Source organism: Mastigoproctus giganteus, chromosome 7 (assembly GCF_048544385.1).
Source record: "Mastigoproctus giganteus isolate SK-2022 chromosome 7, ASM4854438v1, whole genome shotgun sequence".
Classification (NCBI taxonomy): Eukaryota; Metazoa; Arthropoda; class Arachnida; order Uropygi; family Thelyphonidae; genus Mastigoproctus; species Mastigoproctus giganteus.
Window position 1 is genome coordinate 97736066 of NC_143581.1, and position 22817 is coordinate 97758882.

Consider the following 22817-nt stretch of genomic DNA (forward strand, 5'->3'; position numbering starts at 1 on the left):
CATCGTGCGGAGACCTTAGACACGTGCAGATGGCAATGTAAAATGCTGTGGGCAGACCCATAACCAATTCCCACTGCATTTGCGATGAAATGAATTGTCACACGTCTGTCACTCAGCACCAGCTGTTCAACATTTGCAACCGTCTCACTGTCTGTGGATGTTGATGGCTTTCCTTCTTTTGGGTCGTCAAAGACACTTGTACGACCGCACTGGAACTCCCGTTTCCACTTTTTTTTACAATGTCATAGGATGGACAATTATGCCCATACACAGCTTTCATTTCTTCGTTATTTTCTGGACTTTCTTGCCCTGCAAATCCAGGAATTGATCACTGCTCGATACTCCACTTTGTCAACCACAGCGTCCTTCCTCAGATTCCTGGCTCCACCTCTGGTGTACGATCAGCTACAGGAATGAAATTTCACATGCTAGTTATTGAATATGAAGACAACTTATATTAAAAACGGCATCTTCCTACTGTTGTTTTATCTAGATCAGGGTACGAACTTTTTGATACCCCTCGTATTTATCATTGTTTCGTTTTTGATTTCTGTCCAGTTAAAGAACGGTTTCAGTCCCTTTAAAACTGAATCAAAAAGAGAATACTCGTTATAAAATGTGAATATAAACGGAGCATTTCAATTAGAAGGCACCGGGGTCTCTCTCGCTTGTGTTTTAGTTTAGAATATTTGTAGTCTGGATTTTTTTTTTTTTTTTTTGTCATATTTGGGTTGAATTATTTAAATTTACAAAAATTTCCATTTCTTATTGTTTAGGTTTTACTGTAGAGAAAAACACACACACACAAAAAAACACATATGTGTCGTTGCTCTTCGATACGCGCGTTTAGTTTTACGAGGGCAGGTATGTCGTGCCTCCTCATGCTTGCACCCGTGCTCGATTATTTATTTATTTTTATTTTTTATTATTTTTTTGTCCTTTCTTCAAGTAAAATCGGTGTGCCTTCGTTTCAAAAATACAGCGATGACCGTGTTTAGACTAAACCGATGATAAGGAATCAGTCTTTCCATTGTGAAAAAAAGTAGCTGATTTAGCAAAATTTAAATTTACAAATCATAAAATCTAAACGGTAATACTTGGTTCAATGTTAACATCAAAATTCTAAAATTTCAGCTCAAATAAATAAACAAATAATTGATTTTTATTCAATAAATCTTTATTGTACAAAATGACAATTACAACAATCCTTCACAGCAAGATGTTTGAGGTACAAACGTTTTAAATACGACAGAAAAGATAACAAATAGTCTAAACTTAAACGTAAACGAGATAGACCGCGATATAGACTTTTATTTTGCTTTTTACTTTACTGCAAATCGCTAGAAATTTCTAAAGTTTTGTATTTTTACGGACGCCTAAATATTTTTACCGACTTTATAGCCATGCTTAATTTTAAAGTATTTTTTTTATCGGACGGCTGACAACCCTGCTCTCCCCTCTATACTAACATGGAACTGCATTGAATTCATGGAACTGCACAAAAAGAACTAAAAAAACCTGATTATTATTTCAGGATCCTTTAAAGGGTTTCTAGATATCTTCGCATGCATCACGATAGTTACGATCTGTCTTTCCATATTGTGTGAGAAAGGCTTGTTTTCAAATCCAGTCATTAGGGGAGGAATTTTTATGGGATTTTACACACTGTTACGTAGTTAGCAAAGATCGCACATCCTCCTCCTCCGAACACGAAACTCGGATGTTTCCGGCAAAACAGACAACCCAAACCATTGGATACGTACTACGCCTCATAACCTTAGTTGTTTTGGCACAATAAGCGAACAACAACCAACGTGGCACCATACGCACCATGAACGTTTTTAGTTGCTGAATGCGTTGTTGCCCTGCTTAAATTCACAAAGTATTATATACCCAAACTGCTATTCTGAAAGGTCCAATTAGCTTAAAGCCTAATTAAAACGGGGAACTCTTAGCTCGTTGAAATCTAACGTTTTGATAGAATACACGTAAAATACATGTAGTGCGTGAGTTAGGACACTATTTGGTAAGGCGAAAAAGCCACATTTACTCATAGGATGACATGACATTTTACAGAGAGAGAGAGAGATTAAAAACTTAACAGGAAACGTCAATGGCGTTTTACACACTGCGGTAAACTGCAGCGATGTTACAAACGTCAATAGCGTTTCCTGTTAATGAGAGATAGAAATTTAGAGAAAATTAATTTTATCTTTCTGGCGAAGTTATTAATAGTTAACTAGAGCACTTTTTCAGTACCAGCCTAGAACACTTCAAAAGGTTTCAGTTTGTGTCCAAGAATTATCACTGTGCCTAGGACTGAGGGGAATGAGTGTGGCGGTTGCAATGCATATTTATGTGCTGTAACACTCGCTCTGCTTGGGCGTGGGAGGAACAGCGCGCATCCTCCTTGCAAATTGCAAATAAATAAATAAAATAATAATAAAAAAATAAATAAAAGAAAATAACTGGCTTCACTGAAATTGTTGGAATTTTCATTTTGAAATTAATTTGTGGTACAAATGTAGCCTACATATCAACTTGCATTACAAAAATTTACTGGACCAGATTGCCCATTAATATACTATTAATGTGTTTGAATTTATGTCTCCTGTAGACCACTAGGGCTTAATACTACGGGAGTTGGTGGGTTAACGACTACTGGTATGTCGACAGTCCCATTAGCATTCAATGGAGCAACCTTCTGTAATTTGTCACTTCCTGGTCCTGTCCAGCCAAGAGTTGGTTTCGGAGTTTCAGCCTTGCACACCTTTCTCCTGTCTGTGCTGTCAGAGTTCTCCAGTCTTGTTATTTTCCTCAGCTTAATGATGATTTCCACGGATAGTAGTAACACCATAACTCCCAAAGCAATGCACGTTGGGCCTGTCACAAGCCAGGGAGTTGAATTACCTTTGAACTGCGGTACCAGTAATCCGCAGCACAACAGAGTAACTCCAAGAGTAAGCAGAAGAGATCCGCACACAAAAATGCAAATTAAAGTGCCTCTAGTAGCCGCTTGGCGCCTTTCTCCAGCAATTTCCCTTTGAAGGATTTTCCTTCTCAAATCGATATCCACTGTTCTTTCTTGCTTATTTTTCTCTTCCATCTCTCGGTTCTTCTTTTGGAAAGATAAGATAAGCATGGTGGCCCCTGAATAAAAGAAAGAGCACTTATAAAAATCGATACCCACACTTTTAATTACAATATTTACGCCATTCAACACATATTCGCATTGCTCACTGTCATAAAATTATTCCACACTTTCTACTCTTGTAGTAATTATTTTATTTACTTTTATCAGATTTAATTATTAACTTAAGAACATTTTCATAACATTATTATTATTCATTATAACATGACACACACACACACATATATATATATCATTAAATTTAGGCACTTTTTAATGATTACATAGAAATATTAAAATTTACAAATACACTGACAAAGAATTTGTCATTTTATTTATGCGAGGGTGTACGAGAATTATTTTATTATCAACTTAAGAATAAGAAGCAGCTATCATGACTCAATCTAGTGGAGGGGTAATCGAGTAGGCACGGCAAGACTTACTCAATCTGCATGTGTAGCACAGTGGTTATAATCACCGCGTCGGGTGAAAAACGCATGGGTTATAATCACCGCGTCGGGTGAAAAACGCATGGGTTATAATCACCGCGTCGGGTGAAAAACGCATGGGTTATAATCACCGCGTCGGGTGAAAAACGCATGGGTTATAATCACCGCGTCGGGTGAAAAACGCATGGGTTATAATCACCGCGTCGGGTGAAAAACGCATGGGTTATAATCCCTTCAATGACACAAGGAACTTTTAAGAGCTTTTTTTTTTTTTTTTTTTTCACTCTATGGATAAGGTACAGTTGGTCCCAGGCGTAAATTCAAATTGAGAAAGGACAGATGTAGAATAGATGTGCGAAAATTTGCCTTTAGCCAGCGGGTGGTTGATTGCTGGAACAAACTTCCATCTGTCGTTGTGGAGGTTGATAGGCTGAATAAATTTAAGGAGGAACTGGAAGGCATTTGGAGGGAATGGTGTGATTTTTTTTTTTTTTTTTTTTTTGGCTGATGCTGCATAAGCTCATACATTTGCTTTCTTACATCACATGCCACTACTACTACTACATTAAGCCTGATATACCAGCATCAATATCATTTATAAATACCGAAGACAACAATGGACCCTACACTGAGGGACTCAACTAATAACATTAGTCCACAAAGAGCAGTGTCCATTGATTACCACTGTCTTCTCCCACTCAACCATCCCTTTATCCATAGCAGCAATTTGCCTCCAATGCTACACTGCTCCAATTTGCGCAGCAGTCTTCCATGTGCAACAGTATCAAAGTCTTTTCTACGATCCAAATATATTCTTTGTTCAAAGTTATTCTTTGCATCCAGTTCCTTTGTGACCACATCATAGTATCCAATCAAATTAGTCAGACAAGACTTCCACGTAACAAACCCATGCTGTGTTCGAGCTATAACTGAAGTCTTGTCTAGATGATTCTGCAATGCTTCTTTAACCAGTGCCTCCATTAATTTTCCTGGAACAGAAGTTAAACTCACAGGTCTGTAATTACTTGTGTCTCCCTTTGATCCTCCTTTGTGGATTGGGGTCACATTTGCACATCTCCAGTCCATGGGTACATCCCCTGAGTCCAGGGAAGCTCTCATAATTATGGCTAAGGGTTGGCTTACTTCCTTTGCTGCCTCCTTTAATATAACTGGATAGATTCCATCCAAATCAGGTGCCTTTCTTGTGTTTGTCTTCAACAATTTCTCCTCCACTTTACTCTCAGTTATTACAAGATTATCTAGCTTACAGCCAGAGTTGAATACACCTCTGGCATTCCCCTCCCTGAATAAATCCTCATGTGTGAATGTTGATTCAAAATATTCATTTAGTTTGTTAGCTACCTGAGCAGGTTCATCAACAGTTGAACCATCGATATCAAGTGGAATATCAAGATGATTCATCCCCTTCCTTCTAGAGTTTACATAAGTTAAGAACTCTTTGCTGTTTTTCTTTGCATCCTTTGCCAAAGATTTCTCGTAATCTGCCTTCGCCTGCCTAACCTCTTTTGTAAATTGGTTACAGACCAGTTTATATCTGTCACATGTTAATTTATATGTATCCCATGCATTTTTCTTCTCTGTCACATATCTAATTAGTTTATATGACATCCATTGAGGGCTAAATCTTGAACAATATTTCTTTGTTGGTATGAAAAGCCTAGTAGCTTCCAAGATTAATTCTTTGAATACTTCCCATTTTGAATTTGCTGTTGGCAACATCATCAGTTGGTTACACCGTATAGAATTTAAATACGGTCTCAGACCACCATAGTCACCTTTACGAAAGCAAACACCCTTCCCTTTACCCTTGACAGTAGTTACCTCTTTGAGTAAATCCTACTTCAGCACCCTGTGATCACTGACATTGTGGTTCCTTTATCTGTGAATTCTTGATGCATGAAGAATCACTACTGATAATCATATCAAGAGTATTACTCTCTAGTTGCCTCCCAAACATGCTGCTGTAGAAAACAATCATCCAATAAATCCACAAAAGCCTTGCTAGTGTGTATGTGAGTGACCAACCCACAAATTCCAGTCAATATCCAGGAAATTAAAATCCCCCATTATAAGACACTAATTTACTGGCCCACTCTGTTTCTCTGCACAATTGCTCATTGTACTCATCAGATTCGTTAGGCCTATAACACACGCCTACTCTCATTTTTCCTTTCCCAGTGCTTATGTCACACCAAACAGACAGGCGCCTCCATAACCAGGTGGACGGGAGCAGCAGTGCATAGCACACGCTTCTTGATTACAGCGGGGTTTGAGCCAGTGACCACCAAATACGGAGGAAGTGGAAAGGTCAGGGAATGACCACCGCATATCACTGGAGCAGTGTGGTCTTGGTTGCTAATGCTCCTAAAACCCAAATAACAAACAATAAACCAAACAGACTCAACATTCCATTGTCCACCCACATCAGTTGGATGCATTTCCTTAGATTTTGTGTTTCTTAACTAACAGCATAACCCCTTTCTGTACACAAAAAAATTCCTCAAATTCCAGTTCTGCACTGCTTATGTCTGTGTGACACCATAGCTCTAATATCCCAACAGTATCTGCCTTTGATGTCTTGACTAGCACTTCAAGCTCATCGAATTTATTAACTATATATACTCCTAGCATTGGTGTACATGCAAGTAGACATGCACCTGTGTCTACTCTTAGTTACCCTAACACAGCCCATGGATTTACTTGTTCCACTAAGACTCCCAGCAGTCCTGGAAATTTCCATTGTCTTGCTTTCCAGGCTCCTGCTCGGTTGCATTTCAATAGAAGTAGTGCAAGAATCAATTTTTCCTCTGCCAGCGGCTACTGTTAATCTATTAGTCCATGTATCCCCCCAAGCTATCAGTTTTCCGACCCACCTAACTCTGCCTTGATAGCATCAGCAAATATTCTTGCACCCTTTCTATTTAAGTGTATCCCATCCCTGTAGAAGCAGTCTTTCCTGTTAACAAGCACAGACCAGGCTGAGAAAAATTCTACCCTTTGAGCCTTGCACAGTCTCTCCAGAGCAGAATTGATTGACAAGGCTCTCATCATATACTCCCTCCTATCATGTCTGGGCAGAATTGCAGACACTTTCAAATTCAACCCTAACTCACGGCTTTTTTTCGGCATTGTCTTGTACTTGTTAAGTAATTCTGCCGGTCTCCTACTCTTAATATCATTAATGCCAGTGTTTACAACAATATTACCCTTTGTACCCTTAAAGGATGATATCTGTCCTACGTCATCAACCTTTGCCCCTAGTAGACATACCCTGGTCCTGTTCCATCTATCCTTTTTGCACAATATGTTCCCCGTTTCCCTGACAATAGAGTCACCTACGGCAACTAGTTCCTTTGGGACCAATGCATTCTGCCTTGGGGGTTACCACTGTGTTGCATGATGTTCAAGTGCAAACTCTGGCATTGATGTGGGCAGCTGAGAGATTGATGGGCCCCTCAATTTAAATCCTTCAAGGGCATCTACCCTGTCCTTCAAGCTCTCATATAAGCCCATAACAATGCCGAAGTGGTGCCTGATTTCCTTGCACTCCTTACGTCGCACACACACAAAGACATTCCCCTTGGCGATATCATGTCCCGTCCCAATTGTTCCACAAACATCAAACAAGCAGTGCATTTCAATAGACTGTGATTCAGAGGACAACTGCCCCCTCAGTCTGAGTCATGATTTCTATTCAAGTTCAATAAAATTCCAATACAAAATATAACACTATATACAACCCCGGGGACTCACATCTGACTTTTGACTCTCTCTCTCTCTCAGGGTAACTTGGGAATTTTTTTTTCCTGGTGCAGCATAAGCCTCGGGCTTCCTTGCACCATATGGCTATTATTAATAATAATAATAATATGTGAATAGCAAGGTCCTCCCCACTCACACTCGGAAACTGGGTTTTTCATCCAGCAAAACAGGCAACTCGACCAAAGAAGAGAACACACGCAATTTATGGGCATATTACACATTGGCAGATGGGTTCGTTCTCAGGGATCCTAATATGATAGGTTTTTTTTTTATTTTTTATTATTGTAATCAATACTTAGCGTCATGGGTGAAAGATCAGTGTCCAGTTTTCTTTCACATCGCATGCCTATAGACTTTTCATCGAAATAAAATGTGAAGCAGACGAAATTTTTTATCTAAGTTAAAGCTTATTTGGGTGGTTAAGTTTATCACGATCACAAGTGGACATAGTGCAGCAACGCCTTTAATGTAGTTGTAATCGTGCAAATGAGGTAAACGAACTCTCTGCTCGTTGATCAATGCGTGAGTTCCTTATGAGTAATGACGACGTGCAGGTTGCAGAATTTAAATTACACATTACGAGTGTCAGGAAATACGAGTTAGGTGTCGGAAATGACGTGGAAGGGTTAACGACTGACAAACACATGAATTAAAATCGAAATTTTAATAAAACGTAATAGGTAACAACTACATCAGTAAAATACTAAATAGAATGAAACTACATAGAAATAAAATTACAGATAAAACCAGGATTTTCCAAACTTTATTTCAATCGCGGACCAGTGTTTGCAGATTTTTTTTTTTTTTTTTTTTTGTGTGGTCCACCTATAGCTATAAATTAATGTACAGTATTTTCAATAATTATACTCGTAGGTTCAGGAAATAATGACACTACCATTAGGACATTTAACATACCAGTAATAATGCAATTAGATATTCGTTAAAGTAAATATAAATAAAAGATAGGCAATTCATTTCTTTGTTTATTATCTTTTTTTTTTTTGTGATAGTTGTTGGCGCATCGGCTTCTGTGGCCATAGTGCACCTCCCAAGGTTTTTGCAGTACTTTAATCCAAGAGCGAGGCGGGATTCGAACCCGCGACCTTTGGGTTACCAGGCAGGCACTTGATCCACCTGGCTAGCCCGGTCGGAAGTTTTTTATCAAAAGTTCACATAAAACTGATATATTTTAGGAAAGGAAATAAAGAAATTTTCTTATAGTTTTATGTAGGTATACAGTATTTCAAATAAGTTGTTCGCGGACCGGTATTTTCTTTTCGCGAACCGGTACAGGACCGCGGACCACATTTGGGAAACCCTCGATAAAACTATTTAGATAACTACTAAGGTGGAATGAGTGATTTGTAGTAAATATTACTGATGTAAGAGGATACCAGTTGTTGTTGTTATTTGGTTTTTAGGAGCATTAGCAACTAAGGCCATGTTGCTCCGGGGATATGCGGTGGTCATTCCCTGACCTTTCCGCATCCTCCGTATTTGGTGGTGACGGGCAATACCAGTTGTAATACACTTCAATCTGTTAAAGGATAGAAACAAATATATAGAAAGAGTAATAATAGATGAAATGATTTTACTGATGTAAGAAATAAAAATTGGTAATGTAAGAGAATGATTGAGTAATCATCGAGGATTCAAATTAAGTAATATACAACTGATACAAACTGATGTTAATAATTTGCAAATTGAGAATAGTTGATGAGAGAGAGAGAGAGAGAGAGAGAGAGAGATAGTATAGTGTACTGTAGTACGGTTCAAATATATGGAAATTATTTGTATGTAATTATTTGTTTCTTTTATGTAAATACTGTATATAATATTCATTAAAGGTTGTACATTTTTATGTAACAAATGTGTGCCTTAATGTTCTGCTGACAGCCGCTTTACACACTCTACAATCTAGAATTTTCTGTGAATGGCAGTCAGATTTGCGTAATATGGGGTGGGTTTGAGACTTCAGTAGGGTGGAAGTCAAAACGCAAAGATTTCCGTGAATTGCAGTTAATAACATTTTTATAACCCCCACAACCCTATCTTACAGGCAACTATCTTGAAACTGGATAAACGCTGGTAACAAATCCACACACGTCCGTGCAACAATAATGAGCAGCAACCTAGTAGTTGAATGCTTAATCTCATGTACGCACAATTCTGTATTCGTTAAAAATTTTGGCTCTAACGTCTTTATCCTGTTAGAATTGCCGATGACGGGGTCCAATACTTTGCATTTGTGACAAATGTAAAGTACTGCATATGGGTAAAAGTAACCCCAGAGAAACGTACCAACTGTGTAGTACTACACTTAAGGTGGTAGAAAATGAAAAAGACCTGGGAGTAATTGTGCAGTCAGATATGAAGTTTTCTGAGCAATGCAGACAGGCTGCCAGGGCAGGTCATGGGGTTTTGTCAATGATATACAGGAATTTTGTTAGCAGGGAAAAGGAGGTGATTGTCCCTCTGTATAAGGCAATGGTCATGCCACGCCTTGACTACTGCGTACAGGTCTGGAGGCCTCATTTTAGGAAGGATGTAGATTTGCTTGAGCGTGTACAGAGAAGGGCAACAAGATTGGTGAGGGGAATGAAGGGATCCTCTTACCAAGAGGCTTAAGTTCTGCAAATTGCAGTGGCTGGAGACTAGGCACCTGCGCGGTGATCTGATTGAGGTGTATAAGGCCTTGAATGGGTTGAGCACGCTGAATTCTGATGGGATTCTTCCACATTCAGATTACGAACCTAAGGGAGCATAAATTCAAATTGAGGAAAGACAGATGTAGAACAGATGTGCGGAAATTTGCCTTTAGTCAGCGGCTGGTTAATTGCTGGAACAAACTTCCATCTGTGGTTGTGGAAGTTGATAAGTTAAATAAATTTAAGGAGGAACTGGACAAACATTTAGAGGGAATGGCTGTGTGAATTTTTTTTTTTTTTTTTTTTTTTTGATGATGCTCATACACTTGCTTTCTTGCATCACATGCCACTACTACTACTATTACTACTACAGGCCCATTTACCTACATATGTAATGTTACTTTTATTTATTGAAACTTTTAGTGTGGATAAATTCACCAAGTGTAATTATATGCAATTTTTGATAAACTATTGATCTGTGAACGCAAACGAAAATGTAAAAGCTAATAAACTGATCTATAAGATGCTAATAATAAGTGAAGTAAAATTCGGAAGTGGTTCTAGCAAGATAACATAACATTTTATTTATATATGTCATAATGTTACAGGTATGGGAATCATTTCAAGCCATCCCAGATAGTTAGAGGGTCTTGTCTAAATTTGATGGTAAAAACAAGAGAATTATCGTAGATTTAAAGTACGGTATCCAAAATTGATTCACGAGCTATTCCATCACTATTTCCCAACTGTCCAAACTACACTGCTCGACAAAATTAACAGATCAAGACGTTTTTCATGAATATTTTATAATGAATAGTGTCGCCGAAGGCGAATATTTCATATAATAGGCGTCCTGGCATACAAATTCCGAGTATATATAATAGAGATCGATCTACCAACCTCCTGTAGCCCAGTGGTCAGGCGCGAGGGTGCATAAGTACACGTGCCTTGAGTGACCGGGGTTCAAGCCCGTGACTACTGAATACGGTGCTGTTTCTTGTATTCTGTCTATCTTGTGAACTCCTCTGACCATTTGGTCGTCCCGGAGTATAAACAGAAAATTTATTTATTTATTTTATATCAGCAAACTGTGCAAATTACTCCTGCGCGGTAGCACACCGGGTGGAAAAGGCCCAGGTTCGAATCCTGTCGATGACGCGAGTGGACATTTTTCATTCCGTGGCTGAGTTAGTCGGTCTCAGGCATAGGTAGCAAGGTTTTCCCCCCAGAAATTGGGTTTTTTTTCGTACAGCAAACAGGTAAATCAGACAAATAAATATATGGGTAGATGTAATCATTTACGGGGGACCCTAATATCATAATTTGTGCAAATTACTCATGCCTATAAAAACACAGGATGCGACCACACCGCTTCATTCCCGTTTTTTGGCTTGCTCAGTGAGATAGCCACATCTCCAGCACTCAGGATGGCAAGTCATCGTCGTTTAGATGATTCTTTGAGATGGCGTGCTGTTGGACGATTTGAAGTCGGCCAGTTGCAGGCGGAGGTGGCACGTTGGCTTAATGTGTCGCACAGTGTCGTCTAGGCAATATGGAAGAAGTTTCAGGAGACAGGAACCATACAAGAATAGCTGACAAAGATCGCTCGAGGGCTACGTCAATCAGAACAGACCACTATATGGCCCCATCAGCAAGATGGAACTGTACGGTGTCCTGTCATTAACTGTCTCTTCAGGTTGATGCGGGCACAGGCGAAAACACTTCCAACCTGACTGTGTTAAGAAAGCTCAGTTCAAGTGAGAAAGCCAGTGGTTTGTATCCCATTAACCCCAAACCACCGCAGAGCTCATCGAAATGGGTGCCAAGGTTGGTTATTGGAAGTTTAATGGCGCATCAGCATCTAAGGCTATCGTGCGCCAACTGGTGCCAAGGACATGTGACTTGGAGTCCTGACCTAAATGGGGACACAGTTCTGTTCTCTGATGAATCCCGTTTTAGCGTACAAACAGATTATAGACGTTATTTAACCCTCTAGACAACGAGGAATGCAGTCCCATCCTTCCAACATCAGAGAGAGGGACAGTTACAGTGGAGGCGGTGTTCTCATGTGGGGCGGAATAATGATCAACGGCAGTACCCTCTTTATGTTTTTGATAGGGGTAAGGTAACTGTGCAGAGATACCGAGAACAGATTCTTGAACACTATGTGTGACTTTTTAGGAGTGCGGTTGACCCAGATTTTCTTTTCATGTACCACAACGCCACTGCACATACAGCTCAAGTGGTTGAAGAATATCTTGAAACTGAAGATATTCGACGACTGCAGTGGCCAGCATGATCACCAGACTTAAATCCGATCTAGCATGTGTGGGACGCCCTTGGGCGTCGGATTGCACGCCGAAAGACAACTCATCAATCAATTGGTGAGCTTATGTCTGCGCTGGTGGAAGAATGGAATTTGTTGCCAAAGAATCTTATAGACACTCCTATATCGAACATGGTTCACCACTGTCAGGACTGTTTAGTTCGTTGGAGCGGAATCATGCGCCGTACTGATGCCATGTGGTCGTATTTTCGAGCATCTTTTATCGACTTCTCTGATGTGACCTTTTCGTTAATTCTTATACAACCGCTATAAATGTCCCTTATATCTGTCCGAAGTTTCTTACTGTCTTCTCATTTCATAGCTGTTCTATGGTACACCACCATACCAAATTTTGTCCCGCTTTATCGCTAGCTGCACGAGTTACACCACGTTTTCTACGTTTTCTGTTGAGTTTGTTGAGCATTGTATTTGTCATCACAGACGTTTACAAGAGATAGTCCCAAAAAGAAGCGAAGATTAGAAGAAAAAAAAAAACACTTCGAGAAGACACTGGAAAATTATATTAAAAGGAAATACGATTATTAAAAAGTTCGAGATGCATCTCCTGCGTTCGCACAACTAGCGGAGCGAATAGACACACAGTACCTGAATGTTGGCAAGTTATTTTTAAAAAAATGAATATACAGTATTATGCTTTTATATTTAATATTTCAGCCAGCCCTTCCGTTACCTATTCAGTTGTAATATTTTTTAAAAAAATTTTGAAACTATTGAATTTTCTCTAAATGATGTTTGCAAAAAATAGTCCTTTTGGAGAAATAATTCTAAAGTTGTTAATTAATGCCACTATCAATATTTTGCTTTACAATTATTGTAAAAAGACAAAAAAAAAATATATGTAGGAAAAGCAACACAAACGAAAAGTTTACCCCTTGAAAAGAGCTAAATTGAAAGTAAAACAATTTCTGTTCAACTACAGTAATCAGATTTGATGAATAAATATATACATTAGTTGGATTATAAATTACGAGTAAAGCATTCAAAATGTAATACAAAAGTTAACTATGAAATGTGTCTTCATTTCTTTTGAATATTATGATGAAAACAAATATCACACAAGTATCAAAATTGTAATTTTTTTCGTACTGTCTCTTGCAACTTATTACTCCATTATGCGCAGAAAATAAAGTACAGTGATATTCAACTGTTACTTATGCTTTTCTTAATTCTGTGCAGCGATGCACAGAATTAAGCTACTTATGGCCCACTTATGTGACGTCAACACGCAGTGCTATGGCTTTGTTCTTACGGTGGCGACGAATAAACCTTTTGACTTTGCTTTCGCCATGCAGATCTGGTTTCACATAGCACGGATTCACAATACGGTGATTTTTCAAAACACTTTCCGTATACATTGCAAGGTCAGGTGAATTAGTGGGCTTTTTTTTCATTTTTTAACGGAGCGAATACCTAGCAATAGGCTATATAAAATATTTTTATATATATGGACGTAATCATAAGATACTGATGATACTCAATGTCGGTCCCACATAGGGACCAAAGGGGATATAGCTTTCCCCCTGTGATCAAGAGCAAAATAATGCTGTTTTTTTTTTTTTTTTTGTACTGTTCCCGGAAAAGCGAGACGCTAATTACAACAAAATACCACTCCTTGGATAGACAGTTCATATTAGTAAAAAGTAAAGTGCAGCCATTATCAACCCACTGCAGGATGGAAGTCTTCTCAACAATTCATGCTGAGGGAATTCATGCACCCTGACCACTCGGCTACGGAGAATGGCCTCCGTAGCTGAGTGGTCAGGAGCGGGAGTGCAGTAGCACACGCTCTTTGAGTAGACCGGGATTCAAGCCCCTGACTGCTGAATACGGTCGATCTGCCAACTCGCACTGGCCAGCGTGGCAGATTATGGTCCATTTCCCTATTAGTAGCGCGTTATGAACTTATTCCGCGTTGTGAAATTTTATCATTTATACAGTCTAAGAAATGTAGCTCGTCTGCGAGTTGGAAAAGGATTTGTGGTTTAAATACGAAATCAAAACTCTGTCACTGTAATGCAGTGCAATTCAGTGCTTGTTTTCTCTTCTCATTACACCTTTGGTTCCCACTATAACTTACTAACTATGCAACTTACTATCGCTTTCGTTCTCCTGCTCTTCCTCCTCCTGGGTCTGAGTAGATTCCAAATTCTCACCAGCCATATCACAAAAGCTTACATGGTGTTACGCTCGCTCTATATAAGGTTCATCGAGGTAACGAGAACTATTCCGTTATTGACTAAACAGCTTGATTTTTATTGGATATGTAAATGTGCGGACTGATGAAACGGGCTACTTGAAAGCTGGTAATTCGATTTTTCATCATTCAAAGGCCTGTAAACGTTTGTATTCAGTTTCTGTTGCTAAGTAACTGTGGCACGTGGCAAGAATATGCGGTACCGTTATGTTTGTGATCTGCAGACACCTGTTGACAATAAATACAATTTTCGAAGAAACATCAATCCAATTGCAGCGATTTGCCACATCAAGAAATGAAATAAAAAATAAAGTAGATGCTCTTAACCCAATGTTGTTATTACTGACGGGGGGTTGGAAGGGTTATGTTTTTGGTTTAGAAAGACAGATTTTAAAATAGTACATAGTGGCAGAGTGGCATAGTGTTTTGTAGAAGGAGCCACCGGTGGTTTCCCATATCTGCGCCATGGTACTTTGTGAAGAAATACAGAATTTCTGTAAAAGCCAGAAAAAGTGTAATGTCTGGTTTGTGTCAGAGCAGCGTTATGTTCTTTTGTTATATCACTGGCTTCTTGGCCACAGGACCCCTAATAGGACCCGCGTTGACTGCTTCCACCACTGGGAGGTGAGCCAGGCTGGCCATAATACTCTGGCTGGCCTGTGCCAGGGTCGCCTAAGCTTCCTGACAGAGACCAAGTTAAAAAAAAAAAAAAAAACGAGAGAGATAGCTAAAGAGGGGGAAGTTAAAGAGGGAAGGAAGAAGGATGTGGAAAAAAAACACGTCCTCCAGATGACGGAAGTAGGGAGGGAATGAAGGTTGGAGCCCTGGCCTGGGGAGCTCACCCACCCAGGGCCGAGGTAAAAAAAAAAAAAAAAAAAAAAATTGCAGGGTAACAGTTACTCTGCAAAGAGGTGCCATATGGCGTTTACACCCGAAGGCGTTTGTAGCGCTTGACCCACCTTCCAGTATACAGGTGCAAAGTCATCCCACACCCGAAGGTGTCAGCAGGGTTTGAAGTTAACCCCATCCTACCCCGAATGGGGTTTGCAGCGTATCGTACCCCGGCAGAGGCACTAGTTTATCCTACCCCGGTCACTCAAGGCTCGTGTACTTATGCACCCGTGCGCCTGACCAGATCTGTTGGTGATTGTATCTTGTATCTTGGATCCTAATAGTTCTTCTAAGAAATTAGTAGTAACTGATCTTGAGGGATCACTGTGTGTACAGTGATTTTGTCCCCGAAGAAGTGACTGGCCATTGTAGATCATATTTTAACAAACCTTGAGTAGGGCTTTACTGCTATTGGCCTAAGTCCTAATACTTAAAAGTTCTTAGTTTACGGTACTAGCTTGACGAAATATTGCTTCCAGATTTTAGAAAGTGCCCCAGTGTGAAAAATTCCCCTAAAGATATGTAAGACGTGTATGGATGGACTGCAAATTTTAATCATGAATGCAGGAAACTGAACCATTGATTAATTTATTTGGCATTTTTGATGACTTTCATTAGGCCTGATGTAGTCAAGTGGTCAGGACTCAGGAGCGTGAGTGCAGTAGCACGCGCCACTTTGGACCGGGATTCAAACCCGTGACTGCTAAACATTTGATTGACGATTTTTTGTAAACTCCACTGTCCTGGTGGTCGTTCCGGGGTATAAACAAGAACATTATTATTTATTCAATTACAAATTTGAAAAGCTTTTTTCTTCAGAAGACTTCTTTCCTACGCGTTTTTGTTGCGTTATTATTGAGATTACTCTTTGTGGGTGGCCAATTGCCATTCCATTATTTTATAAAAATTCTCTATCTTTTCTCTTCTGTTTTATTTATACCCTCTGTTCTGTTTATAAAATCATGAATAAATTGTAAACGAGCAACAATAAGATGCGTTCCTTGGAGGATGTCTGTAAGAATATTGAAAACATTATTTTCCAAATTGTACATATTCTCCAAAAACTATTTCTCATATTTCTCAGCATCTCTTTTTCTAATGTGAAATCTCTTTTTCTAATGTGAAATGTGTATCTCTTTTTCAGTGTACATGTCATATGCTTGCCAGAAACATAGTGCTTGTGCTTTCCAGGCTCTTATGTTGCATTTCTCTTGGAATATATTACTCTGCTGTATTTCTTTGTTTATTCTTTGGAGGTCTCATTAGGTCACTTACATCCAATGTGTAAATTATTTTGGCCATAGGCTCTGCCAGAGTTAACGAGCATCTTTGAAGGGGTTTTTTGTGGGGATAGGCATCGGTTAGTATCGGTTGGAGTATAATATAGATGAGATGAGGCCGTCGTAGCCTAATGGTCAGGCGCCAGGGTGCATAAGTACACATGTCTGAGTGACAGGGGTTCAAGCCAGCGACTGCTAAATACGGTGCTGTTTCTTGTATTCTTTCTATCTTGTGAACTCCCGAAGGCGTTCACAAGATAGAAAGAATCCGCGATGACCACACCTCTGATCGTGTGGTCATCGCGGAGTATAAATAGAAAGTTTATTTATTTTAGATCTTGAGGTAGTGAGGGAGTTATTACCTCTGTTCAACCAGCTTAAGATCCGGTATCCATGCTATATACCATTCTTTACAGTAAGTAGGAGCAAACAACGACCAGGTCTCATAGGCATAGAGGAGAATTAGTAGCAAGCATCTGTCTGTGTTTCTTGATTATGGTTTTGGTTTTGGATCCCATTTCATTTTTGTCTAACTGATCATAGATTTCTATATGTTTTCTTTTTTGTGCTTATGATATAGTCTTTGAAGGACAAGCCTTGGTGCCATATATGCGTGTGTATAAGATGTTTATTTATGTTAATAGACTTCTCGTGATTGATTTTTAATCTTATGGAATGCAACTTGTTGATTTGGTTTTGAACTTTCTGCGTGATATCCTACTGTTGATGTGTGTCTTCCATTTTAACAAGATATTTTATGTCGTCTGCGTATGTTATATAGTTTTGGTTATTGAATAGAAATGGCTCAATCGCAGTCGCGAAAATTTGGCCAAAAAGGTTCCCGTCCCCCGCCCCCTTGTGGTAATCCTTTATCGTCTTTTATGCTGGATGTTTCTTTGCACTTAATTATTATTTTTCTCACTGGTGTATAAAGCATCCAGTACATTTAGTAACGAGTCTGCTAATCTGAAATATCATTTCAAGATATAGAGTGGGTTCGGATGCTTATACTGTCATGCCGCCCTAATATCTGGAGATATTACTGTTATCGTACAGCTGTTGTCTGGATTTTAAACAGCATGTGCAGAAGGTTTAATATAATTGATCTTTGTTTAATTAATTCTATAGGTGCTCTCACAGAGTACTACTCTGTGGGTGCTCTGGCCCCTTTTCGAAAAAAATGGTCTACAACTGCATGCGCCTTCTCAAAAAATTTCACCAGGCTGCATCCTGTAGTTATCGGCTTCACTCGTTTGCCTCTTTCGACACCTTTTCTTCGGTATTGGCTTAATAATATGTTTTCCATATTTCCAGGATTTATTGGTATATGTGCGCCAGTAGTTTCCTGATATATGTATTTTTTCTCCCGATATTTGTTCTTTACATCGATGAATTTCTCTCTCTTCTTCCATCTTCGTACCTAGTAGCGTATGCCGATGATATTTCCACCCTGATCACAGATAAAGACCCTAATCAGCTTCACCTCAAAATCTCTGCCTTGCTCTCGGTGATGCTAATAATAAAATAGCAAATGTTTAAAAATGTGATGCATAATTGGCTTCAAAAGAATCAGCTTATACTGAATCCAGAAAAATCAAAATACATGGTATTTAGAACGAAAAACCATAAATATTGATTTAGACGTAACATACAAATAAAAACAACTTGAAAGGGTGAATGAAACGAAGTTTCTCGGAATCTTGGATAGATGATAAACTAAGTTGGGTAAAACAAATAATAACCCTACGAAAGAAAACTTCGTCACTAGCGGAAATAATCGCCTGGGTGTCTCCTTCCTTTCTCAGACTAGTATTCCTTTTTTTAATTCAGCCGCGCCTCACCTATGGAATTATCTCATGTGGTACCACCAGCCAAGAAAACCTTGCGAGAATCACTCAATCGATGCGTTCGTTCAATTTTGGGCCTTCCCTGGAACGCATCGGTTAGTTCGAGATACAAGGAAGTGAGACTCCTCAGCATCTACCAGCTATTGCAGAAAGCCGAGGCGATCCTTGTTTACAATGCTATGAAGACAGCACACTTTCCCCCTCTCTTCAGATCCTTTTTTTGTAACCATAGAAGAAGAAGAAATATCGTACAATCTAAGAAATGAAGCCAACCTGAAGGTTCAGCTTTCAGAAAAGTCATAGGTCAGAAAAATATAAAATACAGAGGTGCTAAAACCTGGAACAAACTTCCTGTAAAATCAAAAACGGCACTTCAATAAACCGATTCAAGAAACTACTAATTGAACACATCTCCAGGGCTGCCTGATTTAAATTACCTTTCACTCAACTCCTGGATTTTAAAAACACCAACGTGGAAATAATGCGCAAACGTTACAGGAAGCAATTGGCAAATAGTTTGTAAATTTCTGTGCAGATATTTCATCATTTTTCTTTTCTCTCCTCATTTAATTGTAAAAATGTTCACAATGATGTTATAAGTAGAGATGGTTTACGAAGTATTCTGTAAAGAAATGTACAAAAAAAAAGTACAAAAAATTTATTTATGTCTTTTCTGTTCAACATTACCTGTACAATTTCAGAACTGTATATTTTTCAATTGTATATTTATCATTTTTTAAGGGAACACCCCTAAAAAGCCATTGGCTTATGTGTTCTCCCTCCCTTTTTGCTGTTATCTTCTAAAAAAGTGTAACAAAATAGGGATAAATAAATTATTGCTATATTTTATATTATTATATAAATACAGCATACTCTTACTATGAACATTTGGAAGCATCTGGGCTTACATTCCTGATTTCTTACTCAGCTTTATACAAAGTGCTTCAAATTACTCCCCTTACGTTTCATTTGCACTTAATGAAAGTATACGACTCATGTGTAGTGCAATGAGCAATCAGTCTTATTTCTGTCATTTAGGATTCATATTCTTGCGTCATTACTAGTGCCTTCAGTTCTACTCCGCAGATTTTGTAATAGACAACTTATTAGTTTAACTAATAAATGCTTACTTATGCCATTTACAGTAGTGCTAAAAAAATTGCTGGCTGTTTGTCTTCATACTGGCAGCTAATCTTTTAGAAGTAGCTGAAAGAACATAAACAAGTAATAACAATATATATATGAAACTGTTAATTTCAGAAAATTTTACTTTTACACCTTATGGGTAAATATACAATGAAATGAGTACTTTTCTTCAAAATAACAGCATGCTATCCATCGTTCATATAACAACAAAAATTTTACGAAAGTAGCGATTTTTTTTCATTACTTTGCTCATTACTACGACGACAGGCAGCTATATAACCAAAAAACACAATAAAATGCACACTAATATTTCGCTGGCCCACCCCTTGCTTTGATGACTGCTGCACATCGTCGTGGCATCGACTGGATAAGGTTCTAAATGCATTCCTGGGAAATCTCATGGTACCAAACACGAATTAATATCTCCTGCAGCTCTCTATTTTGTTCCAACAATTTTCAATTGGATTGAGGTCTGAACTGTTCGCAATCCATGTTAATATGTGAATTTATTTATCCTTCAACCAGTTTTACACCTGTGGATAGGAAAGGCAGAAATAAATTACATTTATTTAGGCAAGAGTGCCACGTGTCATAAAGTTAAAACTTTTGCTAACTTTTTGAAGTAGTTCTTACGGCTTTGGCTTTATGACATGGAGCAGAATCGTTCGGAAAATACTATTGGCACATCCCCCAGAGTGGTCTATAAATGTGGTAAGTAATTTTGTCTTAAGAATGTCCTTGTACACCTTTGTGAAGGGCACAAAATTCACTGTACCCTTCACAAATCAAGACGACCCAACTCCTCTACGTCAGATGCAAAATGTTTCACTGTGGAGACGATACAATCAGGATGAAATTCTTCTCCTCTTCTTTGTCTTTTTCTGTTCTGAACATTTCAAAACAGAAACTATCATGGGAGCAGAAATTGTTATGATACCCTTTTTAACGTTATCTCTCCTATCATTGCTGCATTTTTTCTCAATTATTTCATTAATGCATGCTTTTATTTCCACCGCCTGAGGTTTTTACTGATACCCTTATTAATACACTGAAGTCATGCGTTCCATTTTCTGCAATGAATGACTTCAACCTTCCCTGCTGTTATTTCGGTTCGCAATTCTTCTCTTGTTTTCAGGAGCGGCTAGAGAGGGCATATGCTCCCCCTTAAGCAAAAAATTGAAATTAAAGAAACAGAAGGCAGGAGGCGTTCTAAAAAAAAAAAAAAACTCAAAAGCCTGGTCGCCATGCCCCCCCTTACGATGATACCTGGATACGCCACTGCTTTTTTGTATTATGCTTGGTTTATAAAATATTTTTCTCTTGCATCTCGCAGCTGCTCCTATCAGGATGCTCCATCTCGCAGCTGCTCCTATCAGATTTTTAATTTTTGGCGATTTGTTATTATTATTATTATTATTGTTTTTTTTTGTTGTTGTTTATCTTGGCTTTACTTTGGTTGCTTTAGTAGACGTGTCCATTTACTGTTTTCTAGCGGAGATGGGGGAACCCCTGGTGCCGTTAGACACGAAAACACTTTACTGCTCTTTCTTTATTTTTGATTTAGGATTTTTTAGTTCAATTTCTTGTCTGTTTATTTGCCTGTTTTACAGGTTGGTTTTTTTCCTCTGCTGGACTACACCAAGTTTGTTTCTTTGCGACTTCATTAGTCACTGCCTATTGATTTTGTGGGGCTGTGTCTTTGGCCTCGGACCATTCTTGTGCAATGATTTCATTCCCGTTTTGACATGCCGGGCGTCACAACTTCTTTTTGAGTTTTTCCGCTCTGCTTTCTTCTATACAAAGCTATACAGTACACCTTGCACTTCTGCCTCTTTTGAAGGGTATGCTGATACTTACCTGCGAGCATCATCTCAGACAATTTAACTTTCCAGATGTCGATTGGAACTCGTGAGTTGGCAGCTCACTCAGATCTGGTTATCAAGCATGCATGCATTCATCAGGACGCCTAAGCGAACAAAGTACGTTGGGCTGATGAGCCTAACCATATTCATAAATCCAAGTAACAAAAGTGGTTGTCAAACCTTTAACAATGAGAGATGCTTAGGGGAAGTTCCAACAGGATGGCGATGTGCAAATGTATCTCCATTCATAAGAGCGAACTAACTACAAACTTATAAATTTGACTTCTGAGCTAGTAAAAATAATGAAATCAATAGTTAGGTAAGTAATGAAAGATCACCTTAACACTGCTGTACTTCCTAGTGGAGATATAAATAAATCACATCATCGATTGTAACAGGAAGATCATATTTCAGCAATATGACTGACTGCTATGAGGTCGTAACAAAGGAACTGGATTTAAAGAATAATTTTGACGTCATATACTCAGATTTCAGTAAAGCTTTTGATACAGTTCCATATGAACGATTATCGTAGAAATATGATAGGGAACAAATTACTGCTATGCATGGGGAGGAGGTAACAAATATTTGTATTCATCTAGAAGCTGTTGTGATAGAAAGATGCTTTTTTGTTTGATACCTTGAAATCTCTATAGCAACCACACAAATTTTGGTTTCGATCGGACAATTAATTTTTTTTTCTTTGCAGCGCTGAATGAAGTGAAGTGGAATAAATGGATAAAGTGGAATACAGATCCGTGATTGTTCCTCTTACTGCAAGGGAAAACACACAAAACGATCCACGAAGAAATGGTTGCTGTTTATGGAAAATACTGCCTAGGTTACAGTGTTGTTCGTATTAGCAATTCAAATGTGGAAGAATCTCAGGTGTACGATGAAAAATTCCCAGTACGGTCAGCAACTGCTGTGACAGAAGAAAGTGTTGCAAAAATTGAAGCATTATTCTAGATTCTTAGAAGATCAAAGATGTCAAAGAACTAGCTGCAGAGCTCCAAATTAGTGTAGGCCCTGTGGAAAACATCATCTGTCAACAGTTGCATAGGAATAAAGTGTCTACTACATGGGTTTCCAGGAATCCGACCCCTTACCAGAAGAAGCAAAGGGCACAATGCGCACAAGAAATGTTGTTGATGTGCCATGAAAAGCAAGCGGCGTTTTTTTTTTTTTTTTTTTTTTTTTCACGGTTAGTCATCATGGATGAATGGAACTTTGATCCATC

The 22817-nt window shown here is 38.7% G+C and overlaps 1 protein-coding gene across 2 annotated transcripts in view; it reads right to left on the reverse strand.

The window, feature by feature from the left end:
• Window positions 1–2598: 2598 nt before the first annotated feature.
• Window positions 2599–22817, reverse strand: part of LOC150083099 (uncharacterized) — a 40339-nt gene continuing 20120 nt past the window's right edge. The window contains exons 1-2 of one of the 2 annotated variants that reach the window (XM_090377037.1): window positions 14451–14576; window positions 2599–3150 (exon numbers count right to left, since the gene is read on the reverse strand). In XM_090377037.1, the coding sequence (XP_090233163.1) occupies window positions 2603–3150; window positions 14451–14517 (615 nt within the window). In that variant the 5' untranslated portion in view covers window positions 14518–14576 and the 3' untranslated portion in view covers window positions 2599–2602. Of the gene's footprint in view, window positions 3151–14450; window positions 14577–22817 lie in introns of those variants that run through there. The other variant, XM_090377038.1, reaches the window with a different exon arrangement.